We start from the raw sequence: 18,079 nt of genomic DNA on the forward strand, positions 1-18,079 counted from the left end.
TGTAATGCAGTAATATTCGATTCAAGAAACCCAGTAAACAACAACAATCAAGATCCCCACAATTAGTAATTTTACTACATTCGAATCCATGAGAAATTTTTATAACGCATTCATTTCTATCAGTACACCGAATTAACAACAATCATGAACACTGCCAGATACCCCACACATACCCGTGGCAGTCCTACAAGAAGTCTCACACTATTAAAGGCGGAAAGGGAACTTGAAATAGGGAAATCTTTGTCAAGACCTTAAATCTGAGATCGTGTTACCTCACCAGTATTGAATATTTCCCTAGAAAGCGGTCCAGAAAATCAAAACTCCATTTATATGATACATAAAGACTCAGCCGTCTTCCCCGGATGATAGCAAGCAAGCCGACCATTCCCACGCCATATGTCTGTTTTCCCCACGCTTCCATGCCGTATTGTGCCCACCATTACAGAAGGCCGGAACGAAACATTATCATGTAGGATGCATCAAGTAGGAAATATCTTCGTCCTTGCTTCATCCGAAGTACTGCAGATCTCGCAAAAATACCCATCCCTTCGCTCGCTATGCAGAGAACAAATCTTCAATGACCTGCGTCAAAGAGAAAAACGCCGTTTGTGACTGGATAGGTAATGTAATAATTAGAAAAAAACTCGGCGCCTAATAGTCTTATGGTAGTATTGTGTTGAATTTTGAGGATAGGAGGGCCGGGGTTCTCTTCGTTGGGTGGACCCGTCGGTGATGTCGGTACATCATCATATATCAACGCCTCTTACATTGGTAAAGGTCGTTGTACAAGAGCTGCAAAGCGTTCGCCAACCTTTTGGAAATGTTAGTATTTTCTGCGAATGTTTGGTAGTCTATCCTTACCTCTTGTGCTGACTTGATGAACGGCAATTCAAAGAACATGTACTTGTCGTTCTTGATGAGCTCGAGAATCGTGACAATGAGACCCCATGGTTGTGGCCAATGCCCAATGAGTCTCTCTAATAAGATTCGAGTGATCTGCTGGCGAATATCCGAGTCTTCCGGTTCATCGTGATCACTGCCAAAGAGCTCTAGAAGTGCCTGGCCAAAGTAATGTGTGTGCGCATTCGGGAATCGAAGTTGATTGACAATGCTGTTAATAAAGTAATATCGTGCTTCAGGATGTAACTCGTGAACGAGCATGGAGAGGAGTGCGGCATCGGGTGATGATTGAACGTAAGTCGGGCCACCTTTCTGCGCAGCCTTTGCAATTGAATGCATACCCACATATACAACAATAGAGTCGATCAGCTTGAGGTCCACATTGATGGGTACAAAAGCAAAACCGGTCTCACGCCCTTGCTTTTTCTGGATTTCATGCGCAATAACAGCCACAGCATCCTCTGAGGGGCCAGACTGAAGGGCTTGATCAAGGACATCGGATAGTCCAGTTTGTCGAAGGGGTGCCTCGACGTCGTTCATATTCTCCGGCGACTCTCTGATCTCGTCGATACGGTCAATCTTCAATCCGGGCTGCAAGGGATCAGGCATCTTTGAGTACGCCGCCGGATTGGCATTCAAGATCAAGTTGTGCAATTGAATACAGTGACTGGGAACATTGGCGCAGAGCTTAGAATGATTTGCAGCCACAAATTCCGGGTAGTCGTGCTGCAACATGACGAGCAACTTGAGGACTCCTTGATAAATGATTTTCGTGACTGTTGCGATACTCATTGGTTTGAGCAATTCCCCAACATAGAACATTAAGCTTTCCATGATGTTGGAAAAAGGCTCCCATCCAGCCTCTCCCGGAAGTCGCATGAGGACAGGTAAGAAATCCCGGTGGGAGATTAAACCAAGCCAGCCAAACATGAATCCCGGGAAGTAGGATGGTCGAAGATCTAAAAAGATCTGTGCAAACACTAAGAGAATCTGCTTGCGTTCTATTTCGCTGAAAGCATCCGCCGAAGTATTGAAATCGCATAAGATAGTGGAAAACAATCTCGAGAAGACTTTTTGATTGAAATGCTCCCCACGAGTGAGATGATGGTGATTCAAGACCAGCACAATGAGAGATAGAACTGATTTGAGGAATGCAGCTCTATCGCCTTTAACTCCGCCCTCCCGTTCATGACCTTTGACAAGCATGACAATAAACTTCCCTAGGGAGTCAATCGGAATGTAGGCATCAATGATAGTGCCATTATTCTGAATGTGAGCCTCAAAGCGGTCGACAGAGAAGTCAATAGACAAGCGCAGGAATAGACACAGGTCATCCCTGTTGTTAATGATCTGCTTGTTGTACATTTGAGAAATGAAGTTAGGTGCGGCTTTCTCGGTGGCATTCGGATTGGTGCATAGATGAATCCACTCTTCAAAAACATACTCCATCTGATCTTGACGAGCAGCAAGTTGCTCATCACCGCCGCGGCTTAGAGCTTGTGGGAGACCAGAGCTAGTAAGCTTCTGCTTGAGCGTTTGGCCGACTTCGAGGGAAGGTTCATCTTGAATCCACTGCCATGCAACTTCCAAGCTCTTTGCAAAGTCTGCGTACAGTGCAATGGGCCGGTCATTAATAAGGACACTGTCTAGTAGGGAAGACAGAAATTCCAAGGAGCCTTCCTTTCGCTGCATCAATGCTTTGGAAGTAGCCAAGTCGATACGTGGCCATTCAACCATCTCTGCTCTGATCAGTGCAGTGGCTAGGGGCACGCTCAAGAAAGCCTCGCCTGGTTGATGTCCAATGAGGACAGCAACACGGCTAGCAGTACGGCCCCCAATGCGGCAGATATTCTCCAGCACATGCACCAAGCTCTCAATCACAAGCTCTTCCTCAATACCACTGAAAAGCATTGAACAAATGTTGTCGACAATAAATATGTCGAAAGCTTCAGGTCCCTGCGCACTCCTGATAATCAAGCTATATAGAGCATCCAACACATCGAGGACAGGATGAGAACGTGGCAAATCCGTATAATGCTGCTCCGGGGCCTCGGTTGCCACACGCTGCAGTTCGATAAGAGTCTTCTGTACTCTGTCCATTAAGCCTCTTAGGTCCATTGGCAGAGTCGGAAGCCTGCCGTTGGGAATGACGGAATTTGGTTGAGCGTATGCAGCCTGCTGAGCGCTGAGATGCGGCATGGCAGGAGGTTCCGCCGGTGTTGGTAGGCTGGGCATTGAGGGGTACTGTTCTTGTAAGATATCATTTGACATTGATCTTGTTGCGTCAGACGACGAGGCTACATGAGTCGTGCCCCCCAAAGATGGCACTCGTGGTTGTCTAGCAAACTCATCATAAATAGCCATCTGCTCCTGGTTCAGACCGCCCATAGATGGCTGTAGCTTGAATGGATTAGGGATTGTCCAAGACCAGCGACTCAAGGCTGGATCAAAGTAAGGCTCATCTGGCCTAGTCATCCTGTGGTGACGGCGAGCCTCCAACTCTGGTTCGATCATGTCCTCAATTTCGGGAACTGCGCGTTCCTCTGCCTTCTTCTCAACCTGGCTACAGGCCAATTCAAGGTTAGAGTTGACACACATGATGATAGTGCCCTCAGGTAGTCCTTGTGGCAGCTCGGCAGATAATGCACGAATATAGTTGGTCATGCTTGCTCGCAATGGTTCTTTAGAGGTCACCAAAGCAAGGCTTCCGGCTGTCTTCTTGACCATATTGATAGCTGCTGATCGTACACGGGCTTCGTTCGGTTCAGTGGCAAAATCCTTGTGAATCATCTGAGCCGTGGAGATGGCTGCAATTGTCACGGAGCGTTCAACAACTGGAGAGATGATTTCGTGAACTGCGCGTGTGATTGCACTTCTCACAATCTCTTGTAATCGAACTTGATTCACCATGTCATTCGCAGGCGGGTACTGAAGCAAAGGTCCAAGGTCCGGAATAGACGACGTGATTTCGTGGGGAGAGAATCGTCCGCCCGCAACACCAGTGGTCATACCATTCATGGAGAGATTGTCATATCTGTCCATCATTTCGGGTGCCATAGGCTCGGCTGGCTCTTCGACTGGAGGAGCGCGACTCATAATTTCCGAGGAAGGCTCAATCGTCTTGTAGTCAAGCTTCAGGTCTTTGCAAAGGACTTCGATCTCGAACTTCAAATTGAGCTTGAGCTCTGCGTGATGGTAAAGCTCTATCAGGAGATGAATGATGTCCATCAGCCAGGGATTTGGAGGTTTGAAGACAGTTGATAAATGGCCTTGGACGAGAACCTTGCAGACGAACGGAATAACAATGACGAGACGCTGGGTATCGAAAGCCTCGAGGAGAAGTTGCTTGAACGCAATGTTCTTATGTTTAATTGGCTTATCACGGGCAAGAGTCATCGATCCTAACCAACCCCCGAGGTTTTTGAGATGGCTCCGCTCCGTTGCAGATTGCATTGTGGTCTCGGCATTGAGCATCCTACTGACGCTGACATAGGTCTCGCGCAAAACTTCTGACCAGAGCGATTTCTTGCCAAAGAGTTTCACAAGATCCAGGTACAACTTGTGATAGTTGGGTTGCATCTTCGCCCGTTCTTCCACAAGATGTTCTGCAAACCACTGTTGATGCTCATCGCGAATAACATCCTTGAGCTCATTGAACTTGGATTCGAGGTTTTCCCCAGTGATGTTGTTAAGGACGAATAGAACTTTCTCCTGAGTCTCTCCACTGGGCTCTTCACCAATGCCGAAAGGAGGGGGGTCGACGTGGATCGAAGTAAATGGGGGTGCACTGGGCTCGGTTGTAAGCAGTCCATCCCTGTTGCCATTCGTGACGCCTCCATTCATCATTTCGCTACGACCTCCGAGACCATTACGTGCCATCTCTTCTTGGCTATCACGGACTACCTCTTCGGCCTTATTCCAGGCCTCAGTTCCTTGCAGACCTGGAATTTGTAATAGTCGCGTGCAGAATCCAGGCCACTCGCGGAAACGAGAGAATAGTTGCATCAGAGCCTGCAGCCCAAATTTGTACATCGACTGTTCTGGGGGATGATCTCGAACAGCTTCAAGGATCATGCCGAGGCCGATTTCTAGGGGCAAATCGTTGATGAGCTTGTGTGATATGATACCACCGAATAAAACCGCCGTGGTCGCAAGAGCCTCGAGTGGATATGTGCCGTAAAGAGTATACTCATCGAATAGTCCGTGGATCATGCAAGCAAAGACGTCTTGGTCTGACGGGTCCCGGGAATGCTTGTATTTATCAAGAGCTTCCACAACATTTCGAACTTGGAGGTCCTCGCTATACATTCGCTTGTAGTGTTCCTCCATCTTGTCGTTGGCTTCCTTGGGTAAAGAGTTCTTCTCTTTTCCATTGGCATCAATGATATCATCGAATCCTTCTCCATAGTTGATAAGTCGAGGATACGCTGTGATGCAAGCTCTTTGGACGACAATCAACTCTTGTGATGGCTCCTTCGGTAGGATGCTCTCCAAAATATTCAACAACGCTGACACAGTTTTAACCGGGAGCATGACGCTGTGCAGCTGCTCTGTGTCTGAGCGTTGGAATGCAAGTTCATGCTGAGCCTTGATATTGAGGAAGGTCAGGAGAGATTGGGCAAGTTCCTGATTCCGAGCGGAGTTTATCTGCGCCCATGTTGTAAGATCCAACGCGCCCTTAGCGTGGGCCAGTGCCGCCAAATCAAGCCCGAAGCCATTGAGAAACACCGTGAGCTCGTCAAGCCAGTGATGTCTAAGAGCGTGATCTAAAATGGTAGGCAGTTCCATAGGTGCCTTTGCATGGGCTTCCACAAGTCGCGCGATTACCCAAGGCTTGTCCTTACGCCATAAGCTTTCGAGAACAAAATCATAGTTAGGATCGAACTTGAAGAGAAACCGATCAAACAGATTGTTGAGAGTGTCGATTGCCAACTCTGGCCAAGGCTTGGGAACACCAAAGGCTGATACCAGGAATATATCCAAATTCGGGACAACCACCTCCTGGAACAACCTCTTGGCTTCTACAGTGTCCGATGCTGTTGGTGTATGTAAAGCGACATGAAACATGGCCGAAAGGGCGACCACCGAAACGAGTGGGTGCCTTGTTCCCTGAGCGGCCCGTTCCCGGACCTCTTCGTCAGAACCGGTAAAATCGTTCATTGTGAAGGAGGGCTGGAGCCTTGGAATCGTGGTGGCATCAAGTTGCGTTGGCTTCAAGGAGGCAAAAGCACTGAGGAAAGACAGCTGCGTTTCTGAATTCTGCCAGGTTCCGCCCCACATCTGCTGGATGTCGATAACCCCATCGGCGGCAAGTGGGCGAAGAGCTTGATACAGAGTCAAAAACTGGTCCTGTGTGACCCTCAACTCAGGTTGATCGAAATGTTCCAAAACTTGCTGCCAATTAAAGTCTCGCGAAACCTCCCTTCGGAGGCTGCTAACCAAGATCGCCGGAGAGAAGGACAGTGTTCGACTGATCGTGGTATAGACGAGAGCAGCTGCCACCTGCTCCTCGTCCAGCCTGATGTTGCCAAGACTCCGTAGATAATTTCTACACGTCTCCTCATCTGAGGTGAAAGCTGGACCAACCCTTCGTATGGATAATGTCAAAGGATATCCATCGCTGAGAGTCGCCATTAGGTAAAGTGCGGCAAGTATCTCGGTCGGGGTTCCAATATCTTGTCCTTCGAGAGTATAGCGAAAACGAACAGCAAGTCGGAGGTCTAACTTTGCTTGTTGGTCGAAATTTGGAGGGTGTTCTTGTATGAACCGATCTATGATCGTGGCAAGAAATTTGGGTGAGGGGTTGTCGTAATCAAGGGGAGGGCGGCTAAGGTATTGAAGAAATGGTGTAAAGTTCGCAGAGAGAATGGCATCGGCTTCATCATGTCAGCTTTATTGTCATTTCGGCTCATATTCACTAACCTTTCGTCTTCAAATCTGGCCTCGAGCCAGTCTTGAAAGCAAGTGCTAGAACTGTCTTCTCGAGCGCGTCCAGCTTGAAATGTTCCATGAAGGTTGATAGATCGAAATCGCGGAACAAATCATCATTTGCCGTTTCTATTGACTCTGCAATCTTCCCAGCCTGGTCGACATCGTGAGAAACCTTGCGCAGCTCGTTCACAAGGATTTGATAGTTGCCAGGATTGGCTACCGACCGGTTGATGCCGGGAAAGATTTGAGGGGCATTTCCAACCACGAGACGGCTGAAGTATTTTTGAAATACTTCCATACCGTGCTCATCGATCAGCTAAGATGCAACGTGTCAGTCGCGGATCATCATCGTAGCCAGCTGGGCAGATGCATACCTTTCTGAGCTGCTCAGCTTGCTGTTCCCACTTTGTGCGATCTTTGTCTTCCTTGATTGTGCTAAGCAGTAGGTATACTTGCGCGACGACAATCTTGGCGAGAGGGTTGGACCCAGTGGTGGGACTATTTGTACTCGGGCTCGCGCCTGCACTGAAAGTGCTGTGGTGAGAGCCGTGTGGTGAATGACTGACCCCGGTCACAATAGGTTGCTGCGCTGGCGAAGGTGTGAAAGTGCCCCCTCTTGAGTTGACCATCGAAGATGCTTGTGTTCTTGCGCGGACCCACTCCCGGCGAGCTGTCTCTCGATCTCTAAAGACGAAAGAAGACCTATCGGGGAGGGAAGGGCATTGAAGAGGATGGTTGAAGAAGGATCACGGTCGGATCGAGAGGAGTCGGAGGTGACGATGTGGCGGGATGTACAGATGATGGAAGTGAAGTGGTTGAGATCGCGCCAGTTCGGTTCTGAATGGAGTCTGAATGAGGCTCGCGCTTTTAGCCGCTAAGCCTAGTTGGGGGAGCTGCCCTTCGGAATTCAGCCCTGACACCACGGACGGGCACTTTCACTTCAATATAAATATTATGATATTTGCTTTTTATTTCTTCTTGGGCTACGGATGCAATCAACACCCCGATAGTCGATGCTTTGCTGCTCGGGCAAGCCGCCTGGATTGTGGGTAGAAATCCCCATTCCCCAGACTCCAGAATCGTCCAGCACGGCGGAGCTGCAGGTACTGCTGATGGCGAGACATGGGGGGCTACCTACTTATGATGCAAGGTAGGCTCGAGGTTGAGGTAGGTCATGAAGAGGAGAACAATATACGAGAGTGTACCTTAGGTACCTACCCGTAAGGAGTTCTGCTCTCTAAGTCCCTCTTCTCGAGAGTTTCGCCACGCATAAGGTGTTTTCCAGTTGGTCACATCTAAGGGAACCATCTCAGGGATAAGGGACGGCCGAGATATCTTTTTTTTTAACCCTACTGATGTTTGACTGCATCTTTAGGAACTTAACGGTAGGAACTTTTATAACTTTATACGCAAAATACTCGGCATCCTCATTCCACATAGAACCTTTCACCCTCTCAAACATCAACTTATGCGGTGGTCACGTGCACAGTTGCCCTACCAACGACTCTGCGAGGTGAACCACAACAGACCGCTAGATACTCCCCTGCCACTTGACACCGATATGATCATTACCCTCCGGCCCTCTGCAACATAGTGGCTTTATTCTAGTAAATATCTGTCGGTTTCTCCTTCGATAACGAAACGTGCCCTCCCAGAACGCGCCTGCCTATAAAACAGTTGTCAATAAATAAACCACAGAACCTCGGGCAGCATGCCCTCAGCGGTGCAAGATGGGCCAACGGTCGCCTTGAGCTTTGCTAACAACTTCTGGGGCAAAGATGATGCTGGAGTTGAACCTTTGCTCTCGCGCATGCATAATGCTAAGCAGACGTGCGATGAGTTGAAAAGCTTCTACAGTGGTATGTCTACATTGGCTATAGTTTGTGCCAGCTGCTGACGGTGTTGTAGCACGCTCTTCAATTGAAGAGGAATATGCCCGCAAACTATTGTCACTGGCACGTAAGCCACTGGGCTCGCAAGAAACTGGAACACTTCGAGCGTCATTGGATGTGCTGCGAGGAGAGGTTGAGCAGATGGGTAAGTCGCATCAGAACATTGCAGGTCAAATGAAGACGGAACTCGAGGAGCCGCTGGCGGCATTTGCAGGTGCTATGAAAGAACGAAGGAAGATTGTGCAGTCAGGCATTGAAAAGCTTTTGAAGGTCAAGATCCAACAGACACAGCATGTCAATAAGGTACTGTGGTATATAATCCAGCGTCGATAATCTACTGACCCTTTGTAGGCGCGCGATAAATACGAGCAAGAATGTCTGAAGATCAAAGGATACCTAGCACAAGGCCATATGGTCATGGGGCAAGAAGAGCGGAAGAATAAGGCGAAACTCGAAAAAACACAGATCAACCTTGCATCGACGAACACCGAGTACGAAAACGCTGTGAAAGTGCTGGAGGAAACAACCGGGCGGTGGAACAGGGACTGGAAGGCCGCTGCAGATAAATTCCAGGATCTTGAGGAAGAGAGACTGGATTTCATGAAGAGTAGCCTCTGGAGCTTTGCAAATATTTCTTCCACCGTTTGTGTTAGTGACGACGCTTCCTGCGAGAAAGTCCGTCTGTCTCTAGAGAATTGCGAGGTCGAGAAGGATATTATTAGCTTCATCAAGGAGCGGGGAACTGGTCAAGAGATACCGGATCCGCCAAAGTACATCAACTTCCGTCGGGGCGATGTCGATTCGCAGTCAGAAACGTCCGAAGATGAGCACTATTCAGTGGCACAATTCCAGCGAACTATCAATCCAGCCTACCGAACATCTTCGCCCCAACCCTCTACATATGAATCGCATCATGATCCCCAACCTGCCCCTAGTCGAGATCCTGGACACGAACCTCAAATTCCGCCTAACCGCGAACCTATCCGCGAACCTACCCATGAACCTACCCCGACTCCCCAGAAGGTGACGCCTACAGACAGACCAAGGCAACCGCAACTTGACTATCAGCAACAACCTAGCAGGCCCCAATATGAACAGTCTCAGCATGAACCTCTCCGCGAACCTGTCCGTGAATCTACCCGCGAACCTCTCCGCGAACCTACCCGCGAACCTGCCCGCGAACCTTCCCTGACTCCCCAGAAGGTAACGCCTACAGACAGACCAAGGCAACCGCAACTTGACTATCAGCAACAACCTAGCAGGCTCCAATATGAACAGTCTCAGCATGGACCATTGTCAGCAGTACCTCATGATCCTTATCCAATGGACGGGATGACCATGTTATGCCGAACCGGACCCCCTTCAGAGAGAAGCTCCGCACCTAGCCTTGCAAGGCCATCCAGCCGCGATTCAAATAGCGAATATTCCAATCCTACATCGTTCTCAAGCCAAGAACCGCCGAGTGGGAAAGTCTCTCCCGTGAAGCAGCCATCACCAGAAAAGCAAGTGCTCAAAAAGAAGAGCGGATTCTTCCAAAGTCCGTTCAGACGGAAGAGCATTAAGGAGAAGGAGAATCCAACGGCTGCTATGACACCGTCCGGCCGGAACACTTGGTCCGCCAGAAGCACCACAAACAACCAAAGTTCTCCAGCCCGACCTCAGATGTACGGGCAGGGTGGGCAGGGGTCTCAAAATATGATGATCAGTGATAGACCGACTGGCAGCCCTGAGCCAATTGATCCTCGGGCAAGCTTCCAACTCAATGTAGGCAACAACGTGTTTGATGTCGCGACACCAGATAACAAAAGTAAGGCCATTCAGAATACCTCGAGTCAGCCGGAAGAAGAATTGGATCCCATTGCGCAGGCTCTGGCAGAGCTCAAAGGTGTCACAAAGGCTTCTTCTACCCGAGTTTCAGCAGACAATTATCACGGCATTCCAACGCCAGCTCCTGGAGCAACTCCAAACCCTCGCCCGGTTGGACCCCAAATGGCTAATGGTGCATTGACGGCTGGCATGCGAGGTACCCCTCCACCATCTTATGACCAGCCTATGCAAAGACTTGGACTGCCACAGCCAGCTTTCACTTCCAAGGCGATGCAGCAAACGCGGCAAAAGTATGTTGATCAGACTCAGAACATGTTCAATGCCCAAGCAAGACCAGAGTCACAAGGAGGTTATGGATCAGGATCCCGTCCGGGTACACGAAACAGTGATATGCCCAGAGCTACTTCTCCGGCTCCGCAACGCAGTGTTTCACCTCGTCCCAGCATGCAGTCAGACAGCAGACAGAGCTACCGGTCAGCATCTCCAAATCCATATGGCGGGAGTCAGCGCTCGGCGTCTCCAAATCCATACGGTGGGAGTCAGCGCTCGCGTACCCAATCTATCGTTAGCTCTCATCAGAAGCGTGGCTCTGATCAAGGTTATTACCGTCACAACTCGCCAGGTGAAGTTGCTCGTGCGGTTTCGCCAGCTCCCTTCCGGGAGCAACAGAGACCAAGCAGTGGCTACATGAGCAGTGAGATGGCAATGCAGCTTGCATCTAGCCCTGAGGATCGTTATGGATCTCAAAGTAGCCGCAGATCTGGCACGGGTAGCATTGGCAGGCCGATGAGTAGTTATTATGGCAGCCAAGTTGGTCAGGTAGGCTCTGCTAGACAGCGAAGTAAAAGTGTTGCAGATGTCAGGCAGTTTACCAGAGATGGTCGTCCAATCCTGCACTTCGGTAGGTCTTCCTTCATCCCTAAATTACATTACATGCTCACCTTTCTTAGCTCGTGCACTTTACATGTACCAGGCCGCAATCCCCGAGGAGCTGAGTTTCGCCAAGGGAGATATCCTGGCGATTCTCAGACTTCAAGATGATGGATGGTGGGAGGCAGAGGTGGCCGGAAAGAATGGACGAACTGGGCTGGTACCAAGCAACTACCTTCAAAACTGCTAATTAATTTGACGTACGGCCTGGGATTATGTAGCGAGTTCTTCAGTCGTGTTTATGCTCTTGGTAGGAGCCTTCGTTTTGCGTATACGTGGACAAGCCGGGAGGATTTGCTTCGTTGTTTGATTCTTATGATCAGGATTATGTATGGAGTCAGTCATTGATGAGAGACTATTGGATTTTTTATGTAGGACGAAACTGTTTCCGGAGAGAATACGATCTTGATTGATCCCAATATAAATGTATTGAGATACTCTTCTAATATATATGAGTATTGTAGCGTATTAATTCGTTCATTATGAGATGTTCAAGCTTCAGTGCCCTTGTCCACAACATGTGATGACCCGACGTCATTCCAAACGTCCAAGCTCCAGCTCCCTTCCGACAACACCACCACAAACTTCTAACCTGCCGCTCTGCTCTTGGAGCATCTGGGCGAGGCGTCGCCGCACCACAGCAATGGTAAGAGAACGAAGACTCCCAGCTCCCCTTCCGCTATCCAGAAAAGAAGCTGACGCCGCTCCAGGACCTCCTTCTGAAGCCGGTCCGTCTCGCGACGTCCAAGCCAGCGCGCCAGACCTACCTGAACACGGTGCTCTTCATGATCACGTCTGCGATACTGCTCGGGCTAGCTGTTATTGCATACGTGCTGTTCTATTTCAATTACGTGCCGCAGATTGGCGTTGAGCGCGTTGTGCATCTGCAATATGGGTTCGGCGTCCCCTCTTTATATTCTGTGAAAATGAAATGAAATGAAATGAAATGCTAAGCTCTCTCTCCCCCTCGCAGCGACGGACCTCACCCCTACGGCATAGCATCGCTCGACTCTTCGCTCGTCCACGACCAAGCCTACGACATCTCCCTCTCCCTGCACGTCCCACGCTCCCCACCCAACCTCGCCGCCGGGAACTTCATGCTTTCGCTCTCCCTCCTCTCCCCATCCTACACGCCCGCTTCCACGCCCTCATCTCCCCCTTCACCCCCGACCATCCCCTCCTCCGTAATCCTCTTCAGCACGCGGCGCCCCGCCCTGCTAACCTACACCTCGCGGCTCATCTCCCTCTCTTCCCGCCTTCTAACGCTGCCCCTCTATCTCCTGAACCTCAAGCTCGAGTCCGAAACCCTGCATGTGCCCATGGCCGAATCACTGCGCTTCGGCCGCGGTGCTATACCCGCTCATCTGCTGCTCGAGCTGCAGGCCGTCGCCGGCGCACAGCTCCAGGTCTATGACGCGCGCGTGCGCTTCACGGCCCGGTTCGCGGGCCTCAGATGGGTTATGTATAATTATCGGTTCGTGGCGGCGGGGGTGTTCATCAGTGCGTTTTGGGGCGTGGAGATGCTGTGCGCGGGTGTAGGATGGGTGGTTATTCGAGCGTTGTTCGCGCCGAAGCATATCAAGACCAAAAAAGAGAAGATGATTAAGGAAGAAGAAGAAGAAGGTACGGATGAGGATGAGGATAAGAGAGTGAAGAAAGAGGAAGAGGAGGAGGAGGGGCTACTAGAAGAGGATCCGGATTTGTCAGATACCCCAAGAACATTCCCTACGTATGGAAGGCAGGCGCCTCTACGATATATCCCTAAAGTGAAGCGAGAGGATATCGAGGATGAGAATGATGGCGTGGAGGAACAGCAGAGGCAGGAAGCGGATGATGAGAATGAGGATGAGGGCGTGGGACTAAGGACGGATTCAGGCATCGGGACTAGTTTCAGTGAGGGCGTGGGGGGTGCTGGGTTGGCGAGAAGGAGGTCTAGGGGGGGAAGGGTAGGTGGTGGTTCTTAGAATTGGGTTTGTATGGTTTCCTTATATACCTACCTAGGTAATGACAGGAGGACTTTATGAGATGAAAAATTATGAAATGAAAATACCGATGGGTGAACATGTGAATATTGTTGGATTTCAAGCATATCTATTATCTCATGGATATACATACACACATAGGTACATTCCTATAAATTTACACCACCTAAACGTACATACAAAACTGCCTTCCTAGGTAGGTAGGTAACTAGGTAACTAGGTAGGTAACTAATCCTCCGAATCCGAATCCGCAAACATATCCACCGCTCTCGGCCGTCTCCGCCGCTGCTGCTCTTCCGTCTTGACCTTTTCCTTTTCCGGTTCAGGATCGGGGGCAGCAGCAGCAGCTGGGTTTGGTCCTTCGGCGGGATCTGGTTCTTGTTGCATGGGCTCGCCATCTACATCGTCGTCGTCGTCTTCTGGGGGCATCGGCTCGCCATCGACGTCTTCATCATCATCCATGGGGACACCATCGATATCGTCCTCGTCCATGGGCTCCCCATCCACATCCTCGTCCTGGTCCATGGGCTCGCCATCGACGTCCTCGGCGGGCTGCGGGACGGGCTCCTCGCGCGGCAGCGATGACGGCGGCGGCGGCGCGACTTCGACCGCTTTCCACTTACTCTTGCCCTTGTCGGCGACGGGGGTCTCCCTCTCGCGCGCCTGGCGCTGCTCGTTGGCCGTCAGCGGCGGGTTCTGAAAGGCGCGCGCGAAATGCTCCTGGCTCTCCTGCGGGAAGACGCACCAGCCCTCCCACAAGCTGAGGATGTTGCCGACGCTGCGCTTCCACTTCTCCGCGCGCAGCCGGCCCCAGTTCATCTTCCGCTCCAGGCGGCCGAGCTTCTCGAACACCTGGCGCTGCTTGAGCGCCGCCTCGAAGAGTTGCCGGTAGCGCCACGCGTGCCGGACGCCGCTGGTTGACGACGAGGAGAGGATGTCGCTGACTAGGTAGATCCCGATCAGGCTCGCTGCGCTGGTGTCTGATTTCTCCTCGTCTTCATTGGCGGGTGCGTCGTCACCGCTGAGGTCTCTGTCCTTCTTCCGATCCGGATTCGCAGATGTGTACGCAAACGGCTTCTCGATATTCGAGACAATTGCCGCGACGACCTCGTCCGCACCTCGACCTGCATGGGATATCGCGAACGCTGTGACGCGCGCCACGTCGCCCTTTCGGAGCTTGGCTGTAGTTGTGGGGAGCCGAGAGAGGAGGTGTGTTAATTTGGCCTTCTCGAGGGGATTCAGATATGCCTGCCCATCGTCCGCCAACGAACTCGGATCAGAGGGTGGTGCGCCACTGTGATGATGTCTCCTCGCGCCTTCATCCCCGGAATCCTCCTCATCTGATGAGTTATACTCCGAATCTGAGACGAACTCGTCGAGTCGCGTGGTGTATTCGTAAGCCAAGGGCTGGTCTGGCGCTTTCCAGGCCGAGCTGCCTTCGAACAGGGGTAGGTACTTTCCCTGTCCACGGCGGGTTTGGGAGCCCGTGAGAACCTCCCACAGTCGCCAGCGGTACCACACACCACCTGTACTGCGCGGGTCCCAGAGCCACGCCCATTTCTCTTCGCGCTGCACATCGGGCCGACTCATCAGGAGAGCCTCGAATTCAGGGCCGTGTGTAAGAAGAGCTTCGATCACTTTGTGGATGAGCTTGAGTTCCTTGATATCTCGTGGTGGGTGGACCGGGACGTGGAGGAGAGGACCAGCACGGTTCAGTCCCGGTCCTGTGGGAGCGTATGAGGCTGGCGGGGCAAAACCTCGTTGGTGGGTAGGCGGTGCATGCCCTCTCCCAGCGGTGGGGAGGGAGACGGGTTTCGCGCCGAAGGGTTGTGATGCCGTAGATGTCCCAAGAGCTGGTACTACAGCAGAATTGGAGATGGCTGCCGAGGAGAGGTGCCTATGCAGATTCAGATAATACCCATAGCCCAAGTACCTGTTCTGTAGCGCATTGACTGCGGCATCAATATCGTTCGCAGCTGTATCTTTCGCCAGCGTAACAATCGCCGACATGGATTTTCTCTCTGCATAGGTCCCCGGTCCAGAAGAGGCCTGTAGGCGCACGGCGTCCACCGTCAGATTCGAAGGTAGCAGGGCTTTGATAACCGCGGGCGACGTACCCGGAGGCAATGAAGCCAATCTCAACGTCGGTTTCGGAACGGCCCTGTCCTCCTCATTACCGGCGCGTCTGTCATCCTCATCATCCGACGTCTTCAAGGCCCTCGAGGGCGACGGATCCTGCTCATAATCGTCAAACGCCAACAGTCCCCTATCCTCCCTCCTCGGCGTCTGCTGATGAAAGGCTTCAAACGCCCTCTTCTTCAACGGCGGCGGTCCCAAACTGCCCGGTCCGCTGCTACTTCCCAGCCCCGCGCCCCTCCCCCTCTCGCCGCCAAATCCCATGCCGATGCCGCCCCTCCCCAATGCCGGTCCCATCGGCGCGCCCATGCTTCCCCTCCCTGGTCCCGACGTGAAATGCCTCTTGGGCGGACCCGTTCCAAAGCCACCACCAGAAGGTCCCCCGCCTCGCCCGCCATGATTCCCGGCCCAACTCACATCTGCGGCGCCGCTCCCGTCCGCAGCGCCGTCGTCATCATCGAAGCTGCGCACGAAATCCTCGTAGACGGCCTTGGTCTCGGCCTCCTCGCGCAGCCGCTTGGCTTCGGCGTCGGCTTTCTGGCGCTCGAAGAGGGATTTCTTGGTCGGTGCCTGCAGCTTGTTCTCGAGGTCGGGGAAGTGCTTGATTTTCTTGTCGCTCGCTGCCATGGTGGGTGTGGTGAGGAAGTGCTCAGTTCATGTTTTCTCCGTTTTTTCGCGGGGTGCTTGTTGGTTTGTGGTGGAGAGGGAGGAGGAACGTTGGGTGTTGGTGTGAATGATGCTTGGTGATGGCGGTGATGGGATCTCGATTCTCGGTTTCAGTTCCGCGGCGCGAGAAGCTTGGGCCACATACGAGGCGAGTGAAGACGTTTCCCCTGGCGAGGTCCCGATAAGGAATAAATACCGTAATACCTGAGGTGTAAATCATAAAATACGACCCCACCTTCAGACCTCAGTGCTCAGCAGCAACCTCACCACTTTTCAAGTGAAAACCAAACATTCTTTTATCAAGGGCTCTCCCACTCCACCCGTCTATCTATCATATCCATCTTTCTAGAGTCTATCCCATCTTTCTTTCCTCCCTACCCAAGGTATTTATCTATCAATCCATCCATCCATCCATTTTCATCCCCTCCCTTCCCCTCCCCTTCCCACCCCCTCCCTACAAACACCCTCCTCCCAATGCCCCTTTCCCCTCCCCCCTCCACGATCCTCATAACCGGGAGCGGCGTCTTCGGGCTCTCGACCGCGCTGGCCCTGACCCAGAACCCGACTTACGCGCGCACCCGCATCCTGCTTCTCGACCGGTCCCCCTTCCCCGCCCCAGACGGCGCCAGCATCGACTCCTCACGGATCATCCGCGCCGACTACTCCGACCGGGCGTACGCAGCGCTCGCATCTGCCGCGCAGCGCGCCTGGCGCGAGACCGCGCTCGGTGCCGATGGCCGGTATGCGGAGAGCGGACTCGTGCTGGTAGCGAAGCGTGGGGAGCTGGGCGAGGCGTACGTGCGGGGCAGTTTGGAGAACGTGCGCGCGCTCGATGCTGATCATGGTGCAGAAGAAGAGGTGCAGGAGCTAAGTGATAGGGAGAGCATTGAGAAGGTGGTGGGGACGGGCGGCGGGAGTGGTGATTGGGGATATGTGAATCGAGGGAGTGGATGGGCGGATGCGGAGGCGGGGATGCGGTATTTGTGGCAGCGCGTACAGGACACGGGGAGGGTGGAATTCATACACGCGGAGGTGACACAGCTGGTTCGGGAGGGGAAGAAGAAGGTCATCGGTGTACGAGTCAAAGATGGGAGCGTACTGAAAGCGGATCTGGTCGTATTAGCAGCGGGTGCTTGGACGGGCGGACTCGTCGATCTACGAGGGCGCGCCACGGCCACAGGGCAGGTGCTCACATACGTGGACCTCACAGCGGCGGAGCAAGAGCGGCTCAGCCGCATGCCAGTACTGCTCAACATGACGACTGGGCTCTTCATAATCCCTCCCAAGAACCGCGTATTGAAGGTCGCGCGCCACGCCTACGGCTACCTGAACCCGACGCGCATCCGCGACCCCGACGATAGGAGGAGGAGGAGCGACGGATCCCTGATCTCCGTGAGCCTACCGCGCACCGCGGTCGACGATCCCAAACTCTGGGTGCCGCGCGAGGGCGAGGACGCGTGCCGCGCCGCGCTGCGCGAGATGATCCCATGGCTGGCCGACCGCCCGTTTGCGAGATCGAGACTCTGCTGGTATAGCGATACGCCGCGCGGCGATTTCCTCATCACGTACCATCCGGAGTTTGAGAATCTGTTTATCGCGACGGGCGGTAGTGGACATGGATATAAGTTCTTGCCGGTGATTGGGGAATGCATCGTTAAGTGTATTAGTGGAGAGTGTCCTGAGGAGTTCAAGGATAAGTGGGCGTGGCCGAAAGATCCCGTGGAGGATGTAGTCACGCAGGATGGGAGTCGAGGAGGGAGGCCAGGCTTGATCTTGGAACAGGAGCTGCGGAAGGGAAGCAGGTTATAACAAGAC

At 52.4% G+C, this 18,079-nt stretch overlaps 5 protein-coding genes across 5 annotated transcripts; 3 read left to right on the forward strand and 2 right to left on the reverse strand.

Annotated features, from left to right (window-relative positions):
• Positions 1 to 763: 763 nt before the first annotated feature.
• M430DRAFT_20298 (hypothetical protein) lies at positions 764 to 7,460 on the reverse strand (the record flags this gene model as incomplete). Its single annotated transcript, XM_024864266.1, has 4 exons — positions 764 to 811; positions 862 to 6,776; positions 6,823 to 7,147; positions 7,206 to 7,460. The coding sequence occupies 4 exons, from the start codon at positions 7,458 to 7,460 to the stop codon at positions 764 to 766; spliced, it is 6,543 nt and encodes a 2,180-aa protein (XP_024719583.1).
• Positions 7,461 to 8,446: 986 nt separating this feature from the next.
• On the forward strand, positions 8,447 to 11,670 carry M430DRAFT_67616 (hypothetical protein; the record flags this gene model as incomplete). Its single annotated transcript, XM_024869297.1, has 5 exons — positions 8,447 to 8,690; positions 8,740 to 9,026; positions 9,075 to 11,328; positions 11,374 to 11,451; positions 11,501 to 11,670. Exons 1-5 carry the CDS (start codon positions 8,543 to 8,545, stop codon positions 11,668 to 11,670), a joined length of 2,937 nt encoding a protein of 978 aa, XP_024719584.1. The 5' UTR covers positions 8,447 to 8,542.
• A 453-nt stretch (positions 11,671 to 12,123) lies between these two features.
• On the forward strand, positions 12,124 to 13,444 carry M430DRAFT_29006 (hypothetical protein; the record flags this gene model as incomplete). Its single annotated transcript, XM_024865838.1, has 3 exons — positions 12,124 to 12,126; positions 12,191 to 12,375; positions 12,454 to 13,444. 3 exons carry the CDS (start codon positions 12,124 to 12,126, stop codon positions 13,442 to 13,444), a joined length of 1,179 nt encoding a protein of 392 aa, XP_024719585.1.
• Positions 13,416 to 16,332, reverse strand: M430DRAFT_35802 (hypothetical protein). The gene has a single exon (XM_024866816.1). It carries the CDS (start codon positions 16,223 to 16,225, stop codon positions 13,691 to 13,693), a length of 2,535 nt encoding a protein of 844 aa, XP_024719586.1. The 5' UTR covers positions 16,226 to 16,332; the 3' UTR covers positions 13,416 to 13,690.
• A 406-nt stretch (positions 16,333 to 16,738) lies between these two features.
• On the forward strand, positions 16,739 to 18,073 carry M430DRAFT_29008 (hypothetical protein; the record flags this gene model as incomplete). Its single annotated transcript, XM_024865839.1, has 1 exon — positions 16,739 to 18,073. One exon carries the CDS (start codon positions 16,739 to 16,741, stop codon positions 18,071 to 18,073), a length of 1,335 nt encoding a protein of 444 aa, XP_024719587.1.
• Between the last annotated feature and the right edge of the window lie 6 nt (positions 18,074 to 18,079).

The sequence above is a fragment of the Amorphotheca resinae genome, assembly GCF_003019875.1.
Source record: "Amorphotheca resinae ATCC 22711 unplaced genomic scaffold M430scaffold_8, whole genome shotgun sequence".
Taxonomy (NCBI): Eukaryota; Fungi; Ascomycota; class Leotiomycetes; order Helotiales; family Amorphothecaceae; genus Amorphotheca; species Amorphotheca resinae.

What these genes read in the sequence shown, in the direction of transcription:
- M430DRAFT_35802 (XM_024866816.1), bottom strand. Translation starts at nt 16,225, where the DNA reads ATGGCAGCGAGCGACAAGAAAATCAAGCACTTCCCCGACCTCGAGAAC.